At 45.7% G+C, this 22,775-nt stretch overlaps 1 protein-coding gene across 12 annotated transcripts in view; it reads left to right on the top strand.

Moving 5' to 3' along the window:
* RFX8 (regulatory factor X8) overlaps positions 1-22,775 on the top strand; it is a 261,067-nt gene that overhangs the window by 237,778 nt on the left and 514 nt on the right. For 9 of the 12 annotated variants that reach the window (XM_078444363.2, XM_060609322.3, XM_078444364.2 and 6 more), the window contains 9 exons: positions 1,295-1,405; positions 1,989-2,066; positions 4,651-4,764; positions 5,618-5,768; positions 8,013-8,071; positions 9,702-9,858; positions 12,276-12,370; positions 15,553-15,667; positions 18,265-18,581. In XM_078444363.2, the coding sequence (XP_078300489.2) occupies positions 1,295-1,405; positions 1,989-2,066; positions 4,651-4,764; positions 5,618-5,768; positions 8,013-8,071; positions 9,702-9,858; positions 12,276-12,370; positions 15,553-15,667; positions 18,265-18,581 (1,197 nt within the window). Of the gene's footprint in view, positions 1-1,294; positions 1,406-1,988; positions 2,067-4,650; positions 4,765-5,617; positions 5,769-8,012; positions 8,072-9,701; positions 9,859-12,275; positions 12,371-15,552; positions 15,668-18,264; positions 18,582-22,775 lie in introns of those variants that run through there. The other 3 variants (XM_060609354.3, XM_060609363.3, XM_078444365.2) reach the window with 3 other exon arrangements.

Here is a 22,775-nt window from a genome sequence, read left to right as displayed (position 1 = left end):
ACACATATACCTCTATTTTTATTTAAAAATATATATCAATGAGGCGAATTTCAACTTGGCATCTTCACAATATTAAGTGCATACTGTGCATTTTTCCAAGGAGAGGAACAATTGCTTTCATCAGAATCTCAAAGAGGTTCAGGACCACAAAGAGTTAAGTAGTACAGATTTTAGGACACTAAGAAGGCTGTTGACCATGACCCCTAATCTTCTCTGATCCTCACTGTGATGTGGGTTGATAACAAGGAAACATGAGAGGAGGAAGCTGGTAATGTCTGTTCTCGAGTATGTGCAGCACTGTGTGGGATGGGAGCTGAGTGCTACTCCTATCCATAAGGGTGGGTGCAGGTGGTTCGAAGGCCACTCTGCCCTCAGGTGGCTTGCAGACAGGAACATACTGCAAACCCACATAAACAATCTACTAAGCAAGATATAAGTGAGTAGCTCAGTAAGGCTCTAAGTATATAAGATCTGAGAAAGCTAAGGATGAAATATTGATCTTAGAACTGTACTGTCAGAGCACCATTGAGTTGGAGAGACACTGAAGAGGAAAACCCTCATGCTTGTTGCAATCAAACGTGGCGGGCTATGCCATCTCAATTTCCAACTCAAAGGAATGATTTCATCCTACTCTATTGAAAATGGGAATTATTTAAAAGTAGTTCAGGAAAATCTTGAAGAAATCACTTAAAATAAAACCAATGTCCTTCAATCAAGAGTGATCATGCCTTCCCTTGCTCAAAGGGGACAGCAGGAAGGAATGTTGAATTTGCTTTCTGCCATGTTACCTTTTTTCCTCCTTGATGGAAACATTTTACCATTCTGTAATTTGTACTTCTAAAGGCTGTGCTCTTCATTTTCCTTGGTAGTTAGCCCTGAGATTTCTAATATGGGCATCATGACCTAGACAGGATCCGGTTTTATTTCAAGGAGGGACAGTTATATAGACAAGGATTATATAAATGCATTTGTGGTATTAAATTATTCATACATAATATTTTTATCACGTTACTATATAGCACTTGTAATACATGACTGCAAGAGTGATATATCTGGGTAATATACTCAGTCCTGACTGCTTCCTGATGACCATAGTTTATAGAATTATAGGAGAAAGATAATATCACTTCGAATGAAATAAGGGGGAAAGTTGCTGGATCAATGATATATCCAGAGTGTGTATAAAAGTTTGCATAGAACATTAACCTGTAGTAGCAATGTGATCATGACATGGTTTATATACAAGAAAATTCATTTATTTTGAAGAAATAATCCGTGTATAAATGGTTTCTAGTGTGAAAATCGTTCACCGATAAAGACAGACCCTATTGGATCCCCTTTGTCTGAATTCAGGAGATGTCCATTCTGGGAGCAAGAACTGGCAAAGAAGTACTCCTACAAAATGGTAGGCTTGCACACATGGGGGAAAGTAACTTTTCATGCATTCGATGCCTAGGGGAATAGATATCTTCTTATTTTGTTGTGATCATTTGAACCAGATGGAGTACGTTTGCCTTCTCCCAGACCTGTGAGCACCAACGTTCCCTCCCGGGGCTTGGTGTCAGTCAGGAGGTTCAGGTCTTCCCCTCACATCTTACAGAAAGGCTCCACCTAGGACCACTTTGTCATTAGAGTGAGGGCTTCCCTATGACAGAACAGAGAACAGATATGCAGGTTTTCTAGAAGCTGGGACTGGGGAACATGGAGGGGCAAATTGGGGTTTAGGGAGAAAGATGTCAGATATTGGTGGCCTCTTTAGTGGATGGTACAGACCCTAGAGTTATGACATCAAAATTGAAGCTATGTCAACGTTAGGCCAATAACATGTATGCATTGCTACACATAAACAACACTGGAAGAGCTCAGCTACTGTTATATCAGAATTGCAACATGAGCAGCAGACTCTAAGGGCTTGGAAAGATTCTTTGAGAATCAGTTCATTCTGGAAGTGCCCCTAAAACTGAAATGATTTTCCATATCCTTCCTAGATGGCCTTTCTTGCTGATGAATACTACAACTATTGCCAAGAGATTTTACAAAACGTGAGGAACCAAGAACTTGAGAGGGTAGGGTTTTATCTATAAAACACAAGTATTTATGACTCATCATTAATCATTGTACTTGAAAAGACCCCTCAAGGGATGTCAAGTAGTAATTTATTGCACTGAAGTGCTTAGAAGGCAGCTATTTATAGTTATTGAGGTGATACCTGAGGTGATATTTTTATTCAGTTTAATCATTTGGAAATTTTCCAAGGTGCTAATATAACCTTATGCTTCAAATATAATTCAGCTATTTTTTAAGATGTAATTCCTGCTGATTTTGAATAAAGTGTTGGTAACATTCACCCTAGAATTTTCAGTAACACTAAAGAGTCATTTTACTGATAACCTGCTAACTGAAAAGGAAGCAAGACTTTGAAGCAGGGTCATCTGTGTTGTAATGACTGGATGATTTTATTCTAGAATTGGCTGTGAAAAACATGAGCAAATCTTTTAACCATTCTGAATTTTATCTTTTGCCATAGAAAATCCAGGGGAACAAGTGCACATTTAAATGAAATCTTTTTTGATGCCTAGTGTTCTAAGTACTTCAATTTTGGGCGATAATGTTCATTTGGCATGAGTTCATTTAGTACTTATTGTGTGTAAAACATTACAGTGAAGGAGATACCAAGGTGTTTTCAGGATGGCCCTTGTCCTACTAATGCAATTTTATAGATATCCATCCACATTGGATATCTAATATACTCCTTTCCTTCATTTGCTCATCAAACATTAACTTAATTCTTACCCTGTGACTAGAACCATTTCTGGAACTAGGGAACATATTCTTCATAAGGCTTATAGTCTGGTACTAAAAGGAGCAATACAAGCCAATAAATATGATACAATATGGCAAGTTCTAGAATGGCAGTTTGATTGGATTGTTTTGGGTGCCAGGAGAAAGAGTAATAAGATGGCTGAGAATCTCCCAGGGGGGGAGCCATGTTGCTGTTGATTGCAGTGAAAAAGCAGAAGTTCAACAGACTCAAAGTGCAGTAGGAAAGGGGTTCCAGGTAGAACCAATGGTGTAGGCAAAAGCAGCAAGATGTTCACAGGCAATGACATGACAGAAAGGTCACTATGACTAAATGTTAATATCTCTTAAGGAGAGAACCAGACGGAAGGTGTGAAAGTAGTCTGGTGCTAGAAAGGGTCTCATGCCCTGTGAAGAATTCTGATTGATTGAGAAGTGGGGCAGGGGGAGCGGTTGGAGACAGTGATGCAAGATCACCATACGGGAGCAGAGGGCAGTGAGGAGGTTTTGTCATAGTCAAGGTGAGAACTGAGGGGGGAGGTCTGGAGCAGTGACAATGACATCAGAAAAAAAGATAGACAAATTGGAGAACTATTCCTAAAGCAGATACAACAGGATTGGATGACTTTGGGAAGGATTGGTGAGAGAGTTATCAGAGATGAGCCCATGGTTGCTATCTCATTAAAACCCACCAACCCTGGGGCGCCTGGGTGGCTCAGTCAGTTGAGCAACCGACTTCGGCTCGGGTCATGATCTCACGGCTTGTGAGTTCGAGCCCCACATCAGGCTCTGTGCTGACAGCTCAGAGCCTGGAGCCTGCTTTGGATTCTGTGTCTCCCTCTCTCTCTGCCCCTCCCCGCTCATGCTCTGTCTCTCTCTCTGTCAAAAATAAATAAACATTTAAAAAAAAAAACCCACCAACCCCAAAAAGCCATGCTCCAAAGTTACCAAACTGACAGTAAAAGGATTAATAATCCTCTCATCCCACTATTGTATTTTTGTTCAATATCTATGAGTCTCCTTGGAGACGTCTTCTGAAGAATTAATGCCCTGGTAACAAGATTTCAAATCACAGGTTCATCATCAGGTACTTAGAGAGTTGGCCCTAACTTCCTTGGCAGCCTACATACAGGGATAGTCCTTGCCTGGAGTCATTGGCAGGTCCTCCTGTCAGGGTTTCAATGCTTCAAAATATTTGAGCTTACAAAAATCCCTGAAAGGCAAGAGTCTTTATTAGCTGGCATCTCATGTTGGTCATCTGGTTCAATAATAGAGTCTGAAGAGTCATCATGGGCAAAGATAAAGAAAAGTAAGGAAGCTGCCATTTTGTTCCACAACAAAAAGTATCTACAGAAGTCTTTAAAGAAGGCCCCTATGTAGAATGATACTGGTCCTCTTTTATCACAGAGTCTTTAGGTGAATTCTAAGTTGGCAAGGAGGAAGCCTCTTTGATTACATACTGTTACACGTCCTTCTGAGCTGACAAATAATTGAGGGAGTCAGTCAATGAACATTTATTCTAAACTGTGGTCTGTGGTCTGTGCCCTGTGGCCAGATCTTTATCCTGTTACAATCAACAGGAGCCCCCTTGTGGTCAGAAATGGCCTCCCTTCCAGAAAACCATGAAAATTACGTTCCATGTCTTCCCATCCAACTGGCAGTTGTTCTCTGATAGGCTACTGGAAAGAATACTTCTAAAACACAGCCTGGAAGAACTCATAGACAAAGCTTTACATTAACTAGACTGAAATTCATCCCATTATCACTTGGAGCTGATTAAATATGTAACGGGGGACTAGTCTCACCAGACACAAAATGAGTTTTTGGAGGTATGTTCTACTCCCTCATCAGGTGGAGGACTTGCTCACTTCTTTCTGGAAATCTCTGCAGCAAGACACAGTCATGCTTATGTCATTGCCCGATGTGTGCCAGCTCTTTAAATGCTACGATGTGCAGCTGTACAAGGTAGGAAGATATTTGTCTTTCCTTTCTAGAAATCGATACCAAATGCTGGGATTAGAACCACAGCCCTCCTGCTCTGCAGTCTCTGTGGTCTTCAAGCCCTCTGAGGAGTAAATAATGGTGTTGATGGACCACGAGCCTTTTGATCTTTCCCCAAAACTCAGCTTTTTTTTTTTTAATTCAGCGAAAGTTACCTCACGTAAAGAAAAAGCCAATACACATGGTGACCTATGGTTCCAATGATTACTGAACTCTGCACTAGGTCAAAGTTTTTTCTCTGGTAATTTCAACAAAAGAAGACTTTTTAGAATGAGTAATTGGAATAATTGCTTTGGAATATACCTAATTGCCAGGGTTTTCTGGTTGTTGTTGGGTTTTTGTTTTGTTTTGTTTTGTTTTGTTTGTTTGTTTGTTTTTAATGCTCTATCTCTAGAGTGGTTATCATTATTTGGGGATCAGTTATATATAATTTCTGTGGTTCTCCTTAAGCTGGCCATGAACCTTTACCTTTTACTTTATTACCTTTTAGGAAATAGTCTAGTCCTTCAAAGTTTTTAACACAAAGGTTGAAAAACGGTGGCTGGGTTCTCAGCCCTTATGTATTTGGATTTGACCCACCTACTATTGGCTGAAATAGTGTTTCTTAACATTTTGAATCAATTAGCAATGTTTTAAGATCTTTAAAAAAAAAAAAAAAAAAACCATCCTGGCTGCACATCCTGCACAGTGAGCAGTGAATGGCCAAGCCGCTGGTGGCTTTCTCTCTGAGTTTGTGGCACGTCTGACCATGGCCACTTGTAACTAGAGGACCCCTACCCTGGGCGGCAGCCACCACATCTTGACGATTCTGTTGCAGGGAATTGAGGACGTTCTCCTTCATGACTTTTTGGAAGATGTTTCTATTCAGTACCTGAAATCTGTCCGGTTATTTAGTAAGAAATTTAAGCTGTGGCTACTTAATGCTTTGGAAGGGTTTCCCGCCCTCGTGCAGATCTCTAAACTCAAAGGTAGGTTTCAGTAAAAAAAAAAAAAAAAAATGAATTCTGTTGAGAGTAGATGACGTATCTGACTTTCAGACTGAGGCAGGACACCTCAGTTGTTGGGTAACTCTTCCCCTCCTGCACTAAACTGTGGTATGCAAGGCATGACCACTTCAGATCTGCTGGTGTTTGCTTTAGTGCGATGACGGGTCCTTGTGCTGATCCACCCACACCCTTTCACTATTGCCCCTTATAAATACTAACAGGGACTTCTGACAGGCCCTCCGGGATAGAGGTGCAGGGAAGGAGCTGGCTCTGCCTCCAGCCCCTGGCTGATGCAGCCTTCTCAAACCAACCCCCGAAGGCAGCCTACAGTCCTTGGGCTCACTGGCCACGCAAGCAGGGCTGCCCAGGGCTCAGGCTCCAATATTCTTCCGCCTCTTTGTGCTCTGTGTGGCCTCCCGCAAGGCTTCAAAGAATATTGCTCCCTCTTTTGAAATCCCTCCCATGCCCTTAACTTTCTTACACCTCTTGGGCCACAGGGGCATTGACACCTTTGTGGTCTCAGTCTGCCCATTGGCTTTCTAGAACACTTTCCCTTCCATCGTGCTACCAGATGGCAGTGGCTGAATACTACTTCCCCCAGGCTGCTTGCCTGCTCCAGGACTACAATGGCTTCCTTTAAATGCCAGCATTCACCCACGTGTGTGTGACATGTTTATGGTCCTGGAAATACCCATTTTCTCCCTCCTGCCTCTGTGAGGTTTTCCACCACCACCTGTAGCTGCTTCCAACAGCCTCCCCACCAGGACCCTCCTTTTCCTGGGCCAGCTTGCTCAGGGCTGAGTCTTGCTTTCTTTGCACACTGTTTGCTACCTTCTCAGAGTGCCCACATAACAGGACCATGTCTAATTTTAACCCACCAGCCCTGCACCCCTTGCTGGGTTCGGTACTCACACTGGGTATCTTGATCTCGTGTGACCCACCTGGATCTATGGGACCATGACCATGAGACTGCCAGCCAAGAATCCGCAGGGAGGGGGTGCTGCAGGGAATGTAAGGTCTGGAACTTGCTGTGGCAGAAGATCCATGAAGTGGGGAGACCAAGCCCCGCTCCAGCTTTCCTGTGGTGGCTTTACCTCCCATCTTAACCCAACCCCGGGCTCCCTCTGTCCTTCCCAGAGGCACTTCAGAGCCTCCTAGTTGATCATCCTGCCTCCAGCCTCACCCGCTCAGTCACACTCCCCTCCACACCTAGTGATCATTCTACACAGTTATCTGACCCATTAAAACCTTCCATAGCCCCTGCTGCCTGGAAAGTCCCCTATGCAAAGTCATTCTCAGCTTGGCCTCTGGCCTCATCTTTGTCCCCAGCCCTCCAGGACATCCCTCCATTGGTGCTCCTCAGCAACACAAGACAGGTTGTCCCCAAAAAGGCCCTTATTCCTGCTCCTGCCTGTGCCTAGACTGCCAACCCCATCCGCAACCCCCCTCCCTCACCCCCCACTCCTCACCCTCGCTAACTCCTAACTTGCATGTTCTAAGTCATCCCTGACACCTTCTTCCAAACAGGCCTCTCCCTTCCCTCAGCAACCCCCACCCCCACCCAGCACCCCCTTCCTTCCTTCTTCCCTATGCTGTTCTCACACTGCCAGAGCACTTACCCTGCTGTGGGGAGGGAGTCTGCATGTCTGGTGACCCATCCTCAGGGGGTGAGCCCCTAGAGGGTAGAGGCTGCCTCCTTTATCCAAAAACCTGGCAAATACCCAGCAAACATTTATGGAGCAAACGCTGCACGCATATCGGTCATAAAGATTTGTCAGATGAATACATGCACACATTCCCTTTAGATTTTCTCTTGTCATCCTTTCCTTTCCTTGGGTCATTTTTTGAGGAGAGCACTGTAGAGATGACAAAGTCTGGGAACTCAAGTTTCCTGGGTAAAAATCTTCAACTCCTTTGAGCCGGTGTATCAGATGCCGGGGTTACATCATTTTATGGTACAAGGGAGGGGAGACTGAGGGGAAGGGGTGGGGGAGGGGGGTGTTTTAGTCAGTGGCCCCTGTCAACCTCTCCTAGCCATTCGGGAAAAGGTCAGCGGGTGGTGGGAAGCAGGATACACAGAGGTCTCCCGATGTGGAGGGCAGTTTAGGCGGCTGTACCTTCCTAGGTAGATGTGTGTGCCTCTGTCTGTGCCTCCTCTCCCCCACTATGTACATGAGAACTTGAAGCTACCCTGTCAGTAATGGCCACGTGTATTGTCCTTAACAGAAGTTACTGTGTTTGTCAAAAGACTAAGAAGAAAGACATACCTTTCCAACATGGCAAAGGTAGGTTTCGGCCAACATGACAGGAGGGAACAAAGCAGTTTCTTGAAGCGAAAAGTGAAAGCTGCATGTATCCCCTAGGAACAGGTGGCAGTTCCCTTTGCAGGGAGGCCATGTGCATCCACTTAAAGGGCAGAGGGCAGACAGGAGGACCTTGCTGGCCACTAACTGGGAAGGCCTAGTGGGGCCAAGACTCATCTAGAAGCCCATCCCTCAGCTCCCCTCCTCAGAAAGGTTCTCCCTGCAGAAGAAAAAGCAGAACAAGCAGGTCAATGTTATAAAGTTCCAGAGGAAGACCCCATGTAAGAGCAGACCAGGGCCAGTTAGGGTCAGAGGTGAAAGGGCATCATGGCAGACAGAGCCCTTCAGCCAGTGCGTGGCCCCAAGGACTCAGTGTGTCCGGGCTGCCAGGTCTCCCTGCTGGATTGATTGTGTAGTTTCAGTGTTAGAGGAAGGCAGACTGGGGCTGAAAGAAAGATTATATAATGCCTGTGTGCAGGCCGCTCGGGAATCTGTTCTGAAATCCTATGGACACCAGATCAGGACAGTGCTTAGACTGCTGCTCTGTTCCAAATCAGCAGGAGCTGTGTTGGGCCTTCCACTTAACCCTCTCCATCCCTCCAGCACAAACTCTCCCTAGACTTTGCATTCCTAGGGGCTGTTTCCTCACAGCCCATCCAGTTCTCCAGCACTTTCTCATTCCTGGTTGGGTCAACGGGTGATGGCCTCACAGCAAGGCCTTCATCCCAACCCAACTCAAATGGCAAGCTTGGGTTCTGGAGCCATGCCACTCTGAATCTTATCTTTGTTAACAGTATCAGTTGGGAAGGTTTACTGAACACCCCAGGTGCCCTCAGGCTCCTCCTCAGTGAGATGGAGGTGGCTCTAGAGCCTGCTCCTGAGGCTGGTGTGAGGATGACCATCCCACAGACTCCAGGAATGTAAGGGACTGGATTGGCGCCCTTGGCCAGCTGAGGAAATCAGCTCCCAGAGGCTGAATTCATGGCCCTCCCTCTGAGAGGAAAGGACAGGGACAGCTTCTGAGTCCCCACAGCCACCCTGTGGAACCAGTCAACACTCACTCTGCAAAGCCACATTTCCCTTGCAGAAGCTCAGTCACTTACTGTGTTCCTCTCTAGAGTAGTTTAGGCTTGTGGAGTGGGGTGCCCCGAGAACCCCAACTGCTGTGAGCAAACCACTCTGAATGCTTATTTTCAGAAATACAGTTCTAGAATGTGGGAAATTCAAACACGTCAGTTGTCATTTAGGATTCAGTTTTAATCCACTTCTCTTTCTCCTCAACAAAAAAGTCTTGGTCATTTGGAGAGGGGGATTAGGCAAAAGTAAAATGCCAAGAGGCGCCTGGGTGGCTCAGTTGGTTGAGTGTCCGACTTCAGCTCAGGTCATGATCTCGCAGTCAGTGAGTTCAAGCCCTGCATTGGGCTCCGTACTGACAGCTCGGAGCCTGGAGCCTGCTTCCGATTCTGTGTCTCCCTCCCTCTCTGCTCCTCCCTCACTCAACGCTCTGTCTTTCTCTGTCTCTCAAAGATGAATAAATGTTAAAAAGAAAAAAAAAGTAAAAAAGTAAAATGCCAAGATTTAATGAGGTATTATGCTTCCCCATTATCTTTAGACTATGAGAATGGTATTGAAAAACAACAAGAGGGTCAATGTTTTGAAGTCGGATCTACATGCCATCATCAATCAAGGTGCTTTGGACACTTCTAAGAAAGCCCCGCCTAGTAACCCGTGCAGCACGGCTGACCTGGAGACGCACACGGAGATGCAATGTAATCTTCCTTCTGCAGCTCGTGTTACTGGAGCGCTTGGGATATATCTGGGGCTGCCCGGCCATCACTAGTTTATGAGTTCTTAATAGAGGTAGAACCTACTTTGCTCTTTAGTATTATACTTTATCTGCTCGCACACCTCTTCCTGCAGGGGTGAGGAACACCCAAGGGAACACTCCTCCAGGGTCCGCCAGGCCACCAGTGCTAGTACATGTTTGTTGAATGAATGAACAGATGAGTGTGGTTGTTGCCTCACAGCATCTCTTTCTGGAAATCAACCTGGAGTGTCTCCTTTGAAAGAAAAGACTTCTTCATCAATCTTGTACACGCACAGATTCGAAAGTGTCTTTTCTACCCTTGTCTGAACTGGATTGAATGACCTCCCTGCCTTGCCAGATTCTGCTGCCACTATTGTGAGCATCATCAATTATTATTTTTAACAATGTGAAATTTAGCCATGGTGCTTTTACTGTGTTTCGCTACTTTCCAAACAAGTGATAGTAAGTATGTGGATATTCCTGCCCTTTGCTATCTGTCGTAATTATTTTTTAAAAAAATCTCCCTTCCACAAAGAACTCAGCAAGCTGGCTGACAGCATCGTTCCATCCTGGGGAAGCAAGAGTAGTGAGAGAAGGAGCTGTCCTCACTCAGGGGGAGAACCTGGGTGCTGTTTCAGGAGGAGAGCTGCAGAAGGTGTACGACCTCCTCCCCCAGACTGTAGGCGAATCTCTAGGCCCTTGTATGAGAGTCGCCGGGAGTGGGCCATGGGGGCCGTGCTCGGTTGGCACCCATTCCAGACACTCCACCAGGGAGTCCTGGGAAGGTCTACTAGCTTCATCCTCCACGAGCCTGATTCTGTCCTGATACACTCAACTCTGCATAGAGCTCTGCTTCCCCAGAACCTGTGAGCTCCTTCAGATGTCAGCCGTGGCTTCTTCATCTTGCTCCACCCAGCACAGTGCTGGCACAGGGTAGCCCTTCAGTGCTTCATAACTAGATGAGTACCTGGAGTCGGCAGTGCATACATGCACTGCAAACTATCCTTGCCTCTTTCTTTAACCTTGAAGTAGGGCTGACTTTGGTAGGATTGTACCAGTTATTAAAATATTTAAATAGGTCCATACTGGGCCACCTGGGTGGCTCATCGGTTGAGCATCCAACTTTGGCTCAGGTCATGAGCTCACAGTCTGTGAGTTCGAGCCCCGCGTTGGGCTCTGTGCTGACAGCTCAGAGCCTGGAGCCCGCTTCTGATTCTGTGTCTCCCTCTCTATCTGCCCCTCCCTTGCTTGTGCTCTATCAAAAATAAATAAACATTAAAAAATTTTAAAACAAAATAATAAATAAATAGGTCCATACTTTTTGGCTAGTAGCCCCTGCCCCTGTTGCCTGGCCATCCCAAATCCCAGATCCTCCCTAGGATCTCCCTTTCCAACCAAACCAGCAATGAAAAGGTGAATACCTAACCCAGCAAGCTTCAGAGATATGGACAAGCAGTCCTCATTAGTAGGAGCCCAAAAGACCTCCCTCCCAGGCTACTGGCTCTCCCCAAAGCTCCAGGTGCTTGCCCAAACCCTGCTTTTGCTCCCACTGGAGCCCAGGGAACCCCAGGAAGGCATGAGGCCTCTCTCCCAGATGCCTGCCCAGTCCTCCTGTGTTCCTGCTGGCATTCTTGTGGATGGAAGAACTTCCAAGAGGGCACAGAGCCAGCAGGGAAGCAGTATGCTGGTAGCCACTGCTGACACCTAGCAGGCAAATGCTTGAGGTGTACCTCAAAGATCTGCCAGATGAACCCTGGCCAAGCCTCAGTCAGGGCCATGGCAACCTACTCAGTTTTCTAAACTCTGCTGGGTCCATGGCTGCATTCAAAAAGGCGAGAGAGCCAAAGGCTGTTCTTTGCTAAGTGCTGCCTGTGCAGGTGCAGGAGCCAAGTCCCAACGTCACATGTGCTGGGGCTCCACCCTTCAGGTCTGTACTAATTGAGTTTATAACCCCAGGCAAGGCACATCCCTCATCAGCTTTGATGTCCACCATCAGTTTTGAGGACATTAATAAACTACCCCTTTTGTGAACATGGCAAGGATAGGTGAGGTCATGTCTGTATCATGCAATGAGCTCATTTCTAGCTGGGTTCTGTATAATTACAAGGTATAGTTATTATTTCAAAATATTTTTTCCATTTCAACAAGTGACAGAGGTGGTTCCTAAGAGGCAAGACCACATAACTCTGAACTAGTTGACCGCAGAGGTGACAAATCCGGCTTTAGAATTCATGCTTTGTGTTCAGAAGGGGTGTGAGGCCCCAGGGAGTTCCTTTAAACTACTGTTCCAGTGTCGTCCCCTAGGTTACCCCGTACACAAATACTTACAGTAAAATCCTGCTTCTTGGCTCACAATCTTTTTGTTTCTTTTGTCTATAGGTTTAAGCAGTTTGATTTCTTTGCTGGGGACATCCACAGACCTCAGTGTATTCCTGAATTGTCTGTCTTCAAATCTTCAAGCATTTGTCTTCCAGGTACAAAACCATGATTTTTAAAATTTTTTGAATTTACATCCAAGTTAGTTAGCATATAGTGCAATAATGAGTTCAGGAGGAGATTCCGGTGATTCATCCCCTATGTATAACCCCCAGTGCTCATCCCAACAAGTGTCTTCCTTAATGTCCCTTACCCATTTAGCCCATTCCTCCACCCACCACCCCTCCAGGAACCCATAGTTTGTTCTCTATATTTAAAAATCTCTTATGTTTTGTCCCCCTCCCTGTTTTTATATTATTTTTTCTTCCCTTCCCTTATGTTCATCAGTTTTGTACCATGATATTTTTTTTAAGGGAAGAAGGGGTTGTTGATCATTCCAGCTACATTTTAGCACCAGTGCCCGTGACCCAATGAAATGAAAGAGTTTTCTCTGGCCAGAAATGCGTCATTGCTGGTGCGGGTGTTAAAGATAGGGAAGTGGTGTCTCACTCCTGTAGCAAGGCAGGAATCGGAGGCTGGCACACGCAGGTGTGTGTTTGTGGGTAAGCATGTGCGCTTGGGTGAGCACATGTGGGCTCAGGTGTGTATGCAGGTGAGAATGTGTATGCAGGTGAGTGGGGGTGGGTGAGCATGTGTGTGTGAGTGACCACTAGTGAGTGTGTGTGCCAGTGAGCATGTGGGGGAGGCATGTGTATGCAGGTGAGTGTGTGTGTGTGTGTGTGTGTGTGTGTGTGCGCGCGCGCAGGTGAGCTTGGATGAGTGTATGTGTGCACCAAGCAGAAGTGTCTAGGAGGAGGGGCAATTTTGTCTGTTTGGGGAGAATGGCACTTTTCTGGGTACTTTGCAGAACTATCCCAATAAAGCATCAGGCTTGATTTCACAAAATCAAAGACGAATTGTTTTCGATATAGATGGGTTTCGTTCTTCCAGTCGACTTGAAACTTGGGTGTTCCTTGAACAGGGAGGGTTCTTTGCTTAATTGTCATCATCCTCTGCTTCCACAGCCACACTGTAAGAGCTGAGAATGCTGTCCGAGAAAGCTACAGCACCCTTGTCCTAGTGGCCCACGGTGGGTGAGGCATTGTCCTCTGAAGTCTGAGGCCGTCAGGAAAGGCCTTGATGAGGGAGGCGGGGTTTAAACTGGGGTGTGGAAGGTGAATAGGATTAAAACAAGCTAAGGGAGTAATGTCCCCACGAGAGACCTGAGCAGAATGAGCATATGGAAAAAGGAGGATCTGTCTAGGGAAGAAGAAGCAGACATCTCTGGAGGAGACTTAGAGGGCCTGTACTGCGAACACAACTTTGGGCTTTCTCTGTTTAAGCCTCTTGTCACATTTCTTTCTCTCCTCTTTCCTGCCCTGCCTGTTCTTGTCCGTATGCCTGTCCTCCCCATCAAAGAGAAAGGGCACAGACAATACCTGAGACAAAGACTGCAGGCAGCACTGGGATCGCACACTTCATAGAGATGAACCAGAAAACTTTTCAGAAAAGAACTTGAAGGTCATTCCCAACCTTTGGCAGGTGTCTGTTTCCGTTCTTTGCTTCTGGGTGCTAATCATTCCAGATTCTGTATGGCTTTTATCCCTCCCCGTCGGTCTTTGGCAAAGCTTATTTATAACAGTGGTAAACATGTTTAGGGCTATGATGCTGTGGAGACATTTATTCACATGAAAGCTTCACCCACAGAAGTTTTCAAGCCTCTGTTCCTTGTTTTGGGTATTCATCACCTCTGACTTTAACCAAGATGAGCCCTCTGATACCAGTAATACCAGACCTGCCTTGGAGCAGCCAGAGGGGCTCATCTTATTTTAGACCACGTAACATGTTGTATTTCCCAAGACTCCACCACCCTATCTTCAGCCTTCACCAATGAAGCATGTTAGAAAAATGGTGTTTTTGTAACCGCGTGCCTTTGAAGGGCTTGTTTTTGTAAAGCAGCTTGGCTGATAAAAAGCAGTGTATTGTCAATAAAATACTCAGACTGTTAAAATGTAAGCCCTTGGGCATGTGGGAGATGACTAATGGCTTCCGTGGCTAGCATCTGGCAGCTCGCTAGCAGAGGGAGATGTTCAGCTGTGTCACGTGTTCGTTCTCCCCGTTCTTGTGCAGTTGGGGCCCAGGAGCAATTTCTGAACACGGGAACCTGAGGTGCCACGTGGGTGGCGAGCGGAGGAATATTCCATACTGTTGAGGGTTTATGTCTAAACGTCTAAGCAGAGAGCTGGTCGCCCGCAGCTACTTCTCTTCATGCTCTAAAAAAGTATCCTTGTGTCTGTGAAGCAGGGCTTCTCCCAGGAGCCCCACTTAGATGATCAGAAAGACTGGCGGGGGGTGCCAGAAACCACGGGGGGAGCGGGGTTCATGTGTTCCCAGAGCCCAAGGCACTCCCAGTGAAGGCAAAGGAAGGAGAGAAGCAGTGATGAGAAAGGGGATTCCTTCATTCCTAGACAGTCTCAACATCTCCTCCTCAGAGACATGTGGCTAAGCCAGTGGGTGGTCCACATATACGATGAGGCTTAGGAGGCTTTGGGGCATTCATTCCAACATTTGCATGCAAGATTCATATGATCCCATGGGTTTGTAATTCATTGCAAGTGCGGCCCAAGGCAGCTCCCAGTCTGGTTAGTTTCTCAGCCTGCACACAGAGAGGCATCTCACCCACACCCAGTTAAGTGCTATGCAGGCCATCGGCTGGCCTCGGCTCTGTTGGCCCCACGGGTGGGACCTGCCAGTCCTCAGATCATTCACCTGACGAAGTGGCCAGCTTTGTGCTTTCCAAAATCAGTCCCATTACTTTCATTATTGTGGGATTCTGTGCGACTTTTTCACACGAATGGCCTTGGCAAGGATAAAACAGAGTCTCAATGGCTACCGCCAGGTGGGCTTCAGTGAGGCTGCCCTGCAGGATTTCTCTGTTACACTTCAAAAATGACTTCTTTCATGGGGTTAAAACAAAAAATGTAGGCCAATCTCCCACCTCTTTCCTTCTCTCCACCAACTTCAAAAGGTTCTTCTCTGGAATCATCTCCACAGGAGATGCCACAAGACCAGATATAGGCCAGTGTGCCTCTGCCTCTCTGCCCGCCTCATCATTTCTTCTTCCTCTTCTCCTTGGGCCACTTGGGAAAGTCTGCGCATGACACCTATGCGCATTTGAAAACATGATCTTCTTGATTTTGTCATAAACCCCAGCATTTTTTTCCTCACAAAAATGTAATAGCCAAGCAGAAACAAAGAAGAGTTTATCAAATTGGCCGCCAGCTTCCAGCTGAGATGGAATTTCCTTCTTACCACTGTGAGCAAAGCCATGACCCTCTGCCACAGAGATAGTTTTGGTAAGTCAGAGACTACAAAACATTTTGTATTCTACCCTTTAAAAATGTTATCATAGGGGCACCTGAGTGGCTTGGTCAGTTAAATGTCCAGCTTTGGCTCACGTCATGATCTCATGGCTGGTGGGTTCGAGCCCTGCATTGGGCTCTGTGCTGACAGCTCAGAGCCTGGAGCCTGCTTCAGATTCTGTATCTCCCTCTCTCTCTGCCCCTCCCCACTCACACTCTGTCTCTCTGTCTCTTAAAAATAAATAAACATTAAAAAAATTTTTTTTAATGTCATCATAGCATAAGTATTCTCCGTGTTCTACATAGAATCCAGTCATCTCCTTTTCACCTTTTAAAGCAAAATACAACATAGACACAGAAAGTCATACAAAGCCATAACAATCATTTTTTTTAATGGCAACATGATACATGCTTCCCTTTCCCATTCCATCATGGTTGGATGTTTTAGAAGCTTCCCCAGGTTTTTATTTGTTTGTTTGTTTATCTGTCTGTTTGTTTGTTTTAAGTAGGTTTCAAGCTGAACACAGCCCAACACGGGGCTTGAACTCGACCCCTAGATCAATAGTCGGATGCTTAACCAACTAAGCCACCCAGGTGCCCCACCTTTGTTTTTGAATTGTGTTCTTGGGACATGTTGAAGAAAGCACCCAGGAAGCCAACTAAGATAGAAAAAAAAGTGGGTTCTTTGGGGTGCCCATATTTAAATTCTATAAATAACAGTTGATAAAGTCATCCTTGTACGCAGATAGTGGAAAGAGTGAAATAGCATCCATTGCAAACTTTCTGGTCAAATGGGTGGTCTTTCTCTGTCGGAGAAGCTCACGTCTGTCACATCTGTGGCAAAGATGGTGTGTAGGAGAGCTGTAGGAAGGGAATTTCACCCCTGAGCCCTCCAGCCTCATGGAAAGAATCACTCACTCCAACGGCTATTTATTGTGTCCCTACAAAGTCGCAAGCGCCTTCCTGGGCACTGAGCATACAGCAGTGGAAAGACAAAGTCTCCACCCCTGTGATCTTGCACACTAATCAGGGTGAGGAATCCCTGCTCCAGAGATGTCCTCACGGCGAGCAGGTGGAACAAGGAAAAGGAGATAAGCCCTATGGTAGACCAGTTTTGCCAACACTCTGGAGGGTGGCTGCTGTGAGTTGCCATGGAGATGACACCCATTGGTAATGAGATTTCCCCTTTAATGAAGTCCAAATGACTCTGCTTTATGCTAATGCTCTCCCAGCACAAATTGATGGCGCAGGGCTCACATGTAGTCATGGAAAGAAACCCAGCCCTGAAGCTATCGTCCCCTCCCCCAATACACTTTCTTTGGATCCCTGTATGAAGCCCAAGAAAGTATTTACACCAGTTTTTCCTCTTCACATGGTTAAGTGGGCCAGAGGGAGGTCAGGCTCATTCAAGACCCTGTCAAGCCATCCCATCTCACCCAGATCTATCAAGGAAAAACAAACATTGTATAAGGCTTTGATATGGACAGAAGTTTGCTTGAAATGGACAAAAGGCATTGAAACAGGCAAAAGGTTCAGCACACTGGTCTGAGTTATCTCTGTCTTTCATTGTGTTTGAGTTATTTTACAACTCTAAATTGTGTCCAACTGATGATAATGCAAATGATCCTCCTTCAGGGAAATGCAAACTAGCTGTGTCAGGTGGATGCCATTGATTACTGTCCTGAGGACAGGTCTGTTGAATTTGTGTAAATTCTTCACTGTCTGTATATGGTCAATGCTTTGAATTCTCTTTTGAACCAGTTGCAACATTTTACTAACTTCCTCTTTAATAAATGACACATGAGTTCTTTGACACCCATTCATTTTATATCTGTATAAAGAGTCAAGGTTTTACCTTCATTAGAAAAGTGTCTTTTAATGATAGCAATAAGCCAGATCCCCCTCCCCCACACCCCACCCCAGTCCCGCTTTTCAGCCTAACGTTAATTATCTTTTCCTTTTCTGGAAAACCAAAGGCCTTGGGATTTGGAGCGTTCGGCTGAGTCACATGCCCTCCTGTCTCCCCTACCAGTCTCACTGAGGGCACCCCTTGCAGGCCCACGTGAGAGAATGCCAGCCAGCTTCCCTCCCCCACTTCCCTCACCACAAGATGCAGCCACACAGACTGCAACAGGGGAAAGGCATAGCTACGTTTCCAGCTCTTTCCAGCCTCCTAAGGGCAGCTGGCTCCCTTCTGCACTATACCTCCACGCCTCCCAGCCTGTCCCTTACGGCCCAGCCTCATGTGCCAACCACCGGAGGCCAAGGAGGCACATTCTCCAGCTCTGGGAGCGGCGTCTCTTTCTCTGTGGGATTTGTTTTTCTCCCACCTCACACCAGATGGGTTTTAAGTTCCCCTTCATGGCTCAGGCTATGTAGCTGTCTGTGCTTTCTGTCCAAAAGCCTCCTTGACTGGGATTCATGGGTATGGAATGCCCGCCTAGGACCCCTGAGGATCTGCTATAGGAGTGAGAAGGTCCCAGTAACCAGGAGTTGAAAGCCCCAGAAAAGTTGGTATTTCCACAGTGATCTGTTTATTTGTCCATCTGTCTATATCTAATTATTCAGTTGGGCTTGTTATTTCAATGTAGGCTCCTGGCATCTGTTTCATTTGCTGCTTCTGGAATATGTGATTCATATACTTCAGTCATGCATAGAAGAGGAAGAGGATGACGATGATGTGGAAAATCTCAAGGAAATGCTACCAGATGACCAGTCTCTTGTCCAGCCAGACCAGGCAACCTTCCACCCTCCAGATTCTTCACCAGCCCTGGCGTATGACAGCCCACATATGGATCCACATCGGGTGATGCTGAAACACGTAGGCCAGAGCCAATGTCCTGTGGGTGTGAACAGTGTGTTTCTCAGGGTCCTGGGCTTCCTGGTGGACACTGACACAGGTGATAAGGTACAGACACAGGGGCAGGCTTGGCAAGGGAAGTAAGAACTATCACATGGTTAGGAAATCCACAAAGATCATTCTGTCCAAACAATGATACACGATTCTAGACTCATCTTTGCTTCAGGAGATTTTTGCCAGGGGTGATGATAGTAGCTTATCTGTTAAACACTGGTCAGCAAACGTTCATGGTGTATAGATTATATACCAGGCACACTTAGAGGTGTGGAATATTTGGATGGCCTGGGTCTTACCTTGCCAGAGTTTGCCAGGCACGCTTATGATGAAATTTGGAAGAAAGAATTCCTGAGATGTTTTTGGTGCAAAAAGGTGATTTTATTATAGCATGGGACAGGACCCGTGGGCAGAAAGAACTGCACTGGGATTGTGAGGAGTGACTGATTATATACTTTTTGATTAGTGGGGGTTAGGGATAGCATAAGTCTCAGGAATTTTGAAGCAAGGCTTTCAGGACCTTGAGGGACTAGCTACTGTTAAGATAAGGTTTAGTCTGTAATAAAACATAAACATTAATGCGCTAAGGCAGCCATGACTTCCTTGAGGAAGGTCACACTCCGCATGTTTCAGGTGTCTGTCCGTGGGCTGAAAGCTGTAAGATTTAGTTTAAGCTACATTTCTCTTGACTTTGTTTTCCTCAGTAGTTAGGCTAACTGAGCTAACTAAACTAAGAGGTAAGCCCTGAAAACACCTCTACCACTTCGGATTTTGAAAAGATGGAATTGGGGTACATCTTGAAAGATACAAAAATAAGAATTGCTATTTCCACCTACTATACAACTTTTCTATACATTATCTCCAAGCCATACAGCCCAGCAGAGTATCTGCCCTTATCATTTCTATGCCATGGCTGAGGGAACTGAGGCTCAGAGAAGCTAAGTGACTTGCAGGAAGTCACACAGCAAGCAAATAGTGGAATGGAGATTGGAACCCTGGCCTGCCTGATCTCTAGTCCATTCTTCTCCCACAACACAAGATCAGAGGAGGGTGGTCCATGCCCAAAGGAGAATAGGACACAGATTGCAGAGTTCAGAGAGGGGACCTTGAGTGCCAGAAAGAGGAGCCAGGCTGCTGGAGCAAGCAATTGAAACTCCTCCGTTGCCTGGGGAAGTGGAGGGTGCCTCGTGTAAAAAATTGTCTTAGTACTAATTTCTAAACCTTCTATACACATGTTTGGAAGTTTAGCCACTTTACATAGTATTTCTTTTGCACCCGCAAGTTCCCTCCCCTTTTGAGAAGATGAGGAGTTGAGCTGAGTAGGAGATCCAGGCAAGGCCATTGCCCTTCACCTGAGTTAACAGTGGTCTTGACCATGGGAATGAGTCACAGCCTGAAACTGTTCAATGCCCTATAGTCCTCACAATAACCAGAACCTCACAGGGACCTTTCCTTCCTGAATAAACCCTCATTCCAAGTACCCCAGAGTGCAGAGAACCCTGTTATTAAGCACTACTTGGACAGAACACCGTACTAGACAAAAATAATATGAGCCAGAGTGAAAGAAATGCATGTCGGGTTTACACATTCTCTGGTTTTGGTCTTTGTTTTCTTGTCTTGCAATAGTTATGTTCATATATCCAGCTGCCTTTGATGCTGTTGGTGGAGTAGGTTCAGTAGGTGGATATAGGTTCTTATCTATAAATAAGAAACTCACCTCCTCTGTGAGTGTGTATGTGAAGCAGACATGACAGATAGGCGTGAAATAGTGATATACTGGCCTCAAATCAGGGACCCAATGGTGGGGGCAAGGAGAGCTGGGCCCTGTTAGGAGAGGAGCAGCTGGGGACAGTTAGGGCATCACTCACGAGCTGGTATTTCAGGGCTGCTGGCAGAGAGAAGGCCCAGTTAGATCTGAAGAAGGGACCAGTTGGCCAGGCTGTGCCCAGGAAAATGTGTCTCCCTGCACCCTGACCCTCTGGACGAAATGTCCTGTCCTGGCAACAGGGCCCCCTGCAAGGGCTGGCCAGTGGGAAACTCACCTGAGTACACTCTGGAACATTGTATGGAGTCCTAACAGGACAAGGAATTGTGCTGGACATTCAGCTCCAAGTGTGCACGTCTCCACTCACTGGCTGGGGAGAGAGCTAGGACTGTAGACAATTTGACATGCCCCTTAGTCACCAAGGTAGCCAGGAGTAAACTTCGTGGTGGGCATGTAAATGCATCGTTTCAACAACACAATGAGATGTACCATCATTGTTCCCGGTTCACAGATAGCATAACTGAGGCTCATGAAGGGTTGAGTAATGTTCCCAAGGTCACCTCACTAGTAACTGACAGAGCAGAGATTCAAACCTTTGTAGATCTCCTTGCAAAACTGTCCCTTCCTAGCACCCTCTCTCTTCCCAGAAGGTGCTGCCATGTGCTCTAATTCCAAAAGCAGTGATGGGAATAAATTAGAAATACCTTCGAGTCTGATGATTTGGGAACATAAGTGGGCAGTCTAGTACATAACTTCCTAGATGAGATTCAGATTCCCTGTCTTCCACTTCTTAGCTGAGAATCTTGGGCAAATTTCTTAATTTATCTGTACCTCAGTCTCTTTATCTACAAAATAGGAATAATACTATCTAATTCCATAGGGCAGCTATGAAGCTTAAATAAGTCAATCATTGTAAGATTCTTGGAACATAAGTTAAGTACCCATAACCATTAGTCATCATTATTAATTCTCCAATGAAACCTCCTAACCTGAGCACCTTTCACCACACCCCACCCAATCCCCTAGCAACTCTGAAGTTCATTGCAGTGGGGTTTGACCTATATTTAATTGGTGGAAACAATAGAGAAAGACATTAACTACTTAATTGAACTACATAATAAAGCAATACAGGCAGATGAATGTCAGATAATCCAAGATAATATGCATTAGAGATTAATTAAACCTGCCTCTGTTTGTGCATGCTTGCTGAATTAGCTATAATGACTTAAACACTCTAACACCAAAAAGTTACGCTCATCTAATTTTTATTGCATTCATTATTCGGCATTTGCACTCATCATCAACAAAAAAGCACACCCTCTGTGTCCCATCTGCATTCATCTGCCACGAGTTAACACCCCATTCAGCTGCACATCTGTGGCAGCCTCGTTCTTGGAACAATTTAGTGCCGCCCTGCACCTATGATAACAACCGAAGTCAGCATTCTGGACTGCCATATCCATCTGCCACTCTTCCACATTCTAGCAATGTTCAAAATAGGAAGGTGCCAAGGAATGTTTAAGAATAAAGTGAAAAAATCACACTGATATTAAATAAGAAATATTCTTTTTAAAAACAGACTACACAGTTTTCACTTTAGGGCATGTACTCAAGGATTAAAACATGGCAAAAATATTTAAAAACAAGCAACTCTTTAGATCTAGGACAGAGGTAAAGACAATTTTTTTGAGAGAGAAGAAACACATCTTCTGGTTGAGTGGTGATGGTTGTTGTCAAATTTAGGGAGGAAGAGTATGAAATACTTTCACTAACCTTGCATTTGAAGTTGTCGTGTACCCATCTTTGTCAAAATATGTTGACTTATGGGGGGTGGGGGGTTATCGATAAAACAGGGCCAAGAAAATACGTCTCTGTCAGTCTGAAAGTCATCATGTCCAAGGATTTGCTCATCTCCCAAGTACCATTGGAGCTAAGGGAAGGAAGGCATATTATCCTGTTTCTCTGATAGGAAGACGTGCTAAGTGAAGTTAGATGTGTTAGCTGAGAGCAGGTGCTTAAGCTAACATCAGAATCTGTGAATCTCCCAAATCTCTTACTACCCAGCTGAGTGTTAAATTAACCAATGACTATTTTCATGGTCCTCCCACCCCTACCTTCCTTATCTACTGGCATGCTTGATGGATGGTGGAGGAAGGGTCTGTGTGGGAATTTGAGCCAAGAATACAGGGATTGGTCTCCAACTGGAAGGCAGCCAAAGTGATGAGCATTATAGCCACATGGAGCCCCGCGGACATTTCATGCGTTTCTTCATGATTTTCACACCAGATCCACACTCTCCCATGTCCTTAATGGAAGTGTGCTGGCTTTATCTCAAGTGGTCACAAACAACTGCAGGCCCATTCCTTTTCCTAAAGACAGCCCACCTGCCTCACCCTCCATGACCCCTCTCTCTTGTACCATCCGAGGGTTGAGATTCTCTCCCTGCAGTCCTCAGGCCTTGAGCATTCCTCAGAGAAATTGGG

The sequence above is a fragment of the Panthera onca genome, chromosome A3 (assembly GCF_046562875.1).
Source record: "Panthera onca isolate mPanOnc1 chromosome A3, mPanOnc1 haplotype 2, whole genome shotgun sequence".
Lineage (NCBI taxonomy): Eukaryota > Metazoa > Chordata > Mammalia > Carnivora > Felidae > Panthera > Panthera onca.
Note: the sequence above shows the minus strand (reverse complement) of the source record. Positions and strands in the feature narration are given on the sequence as shown.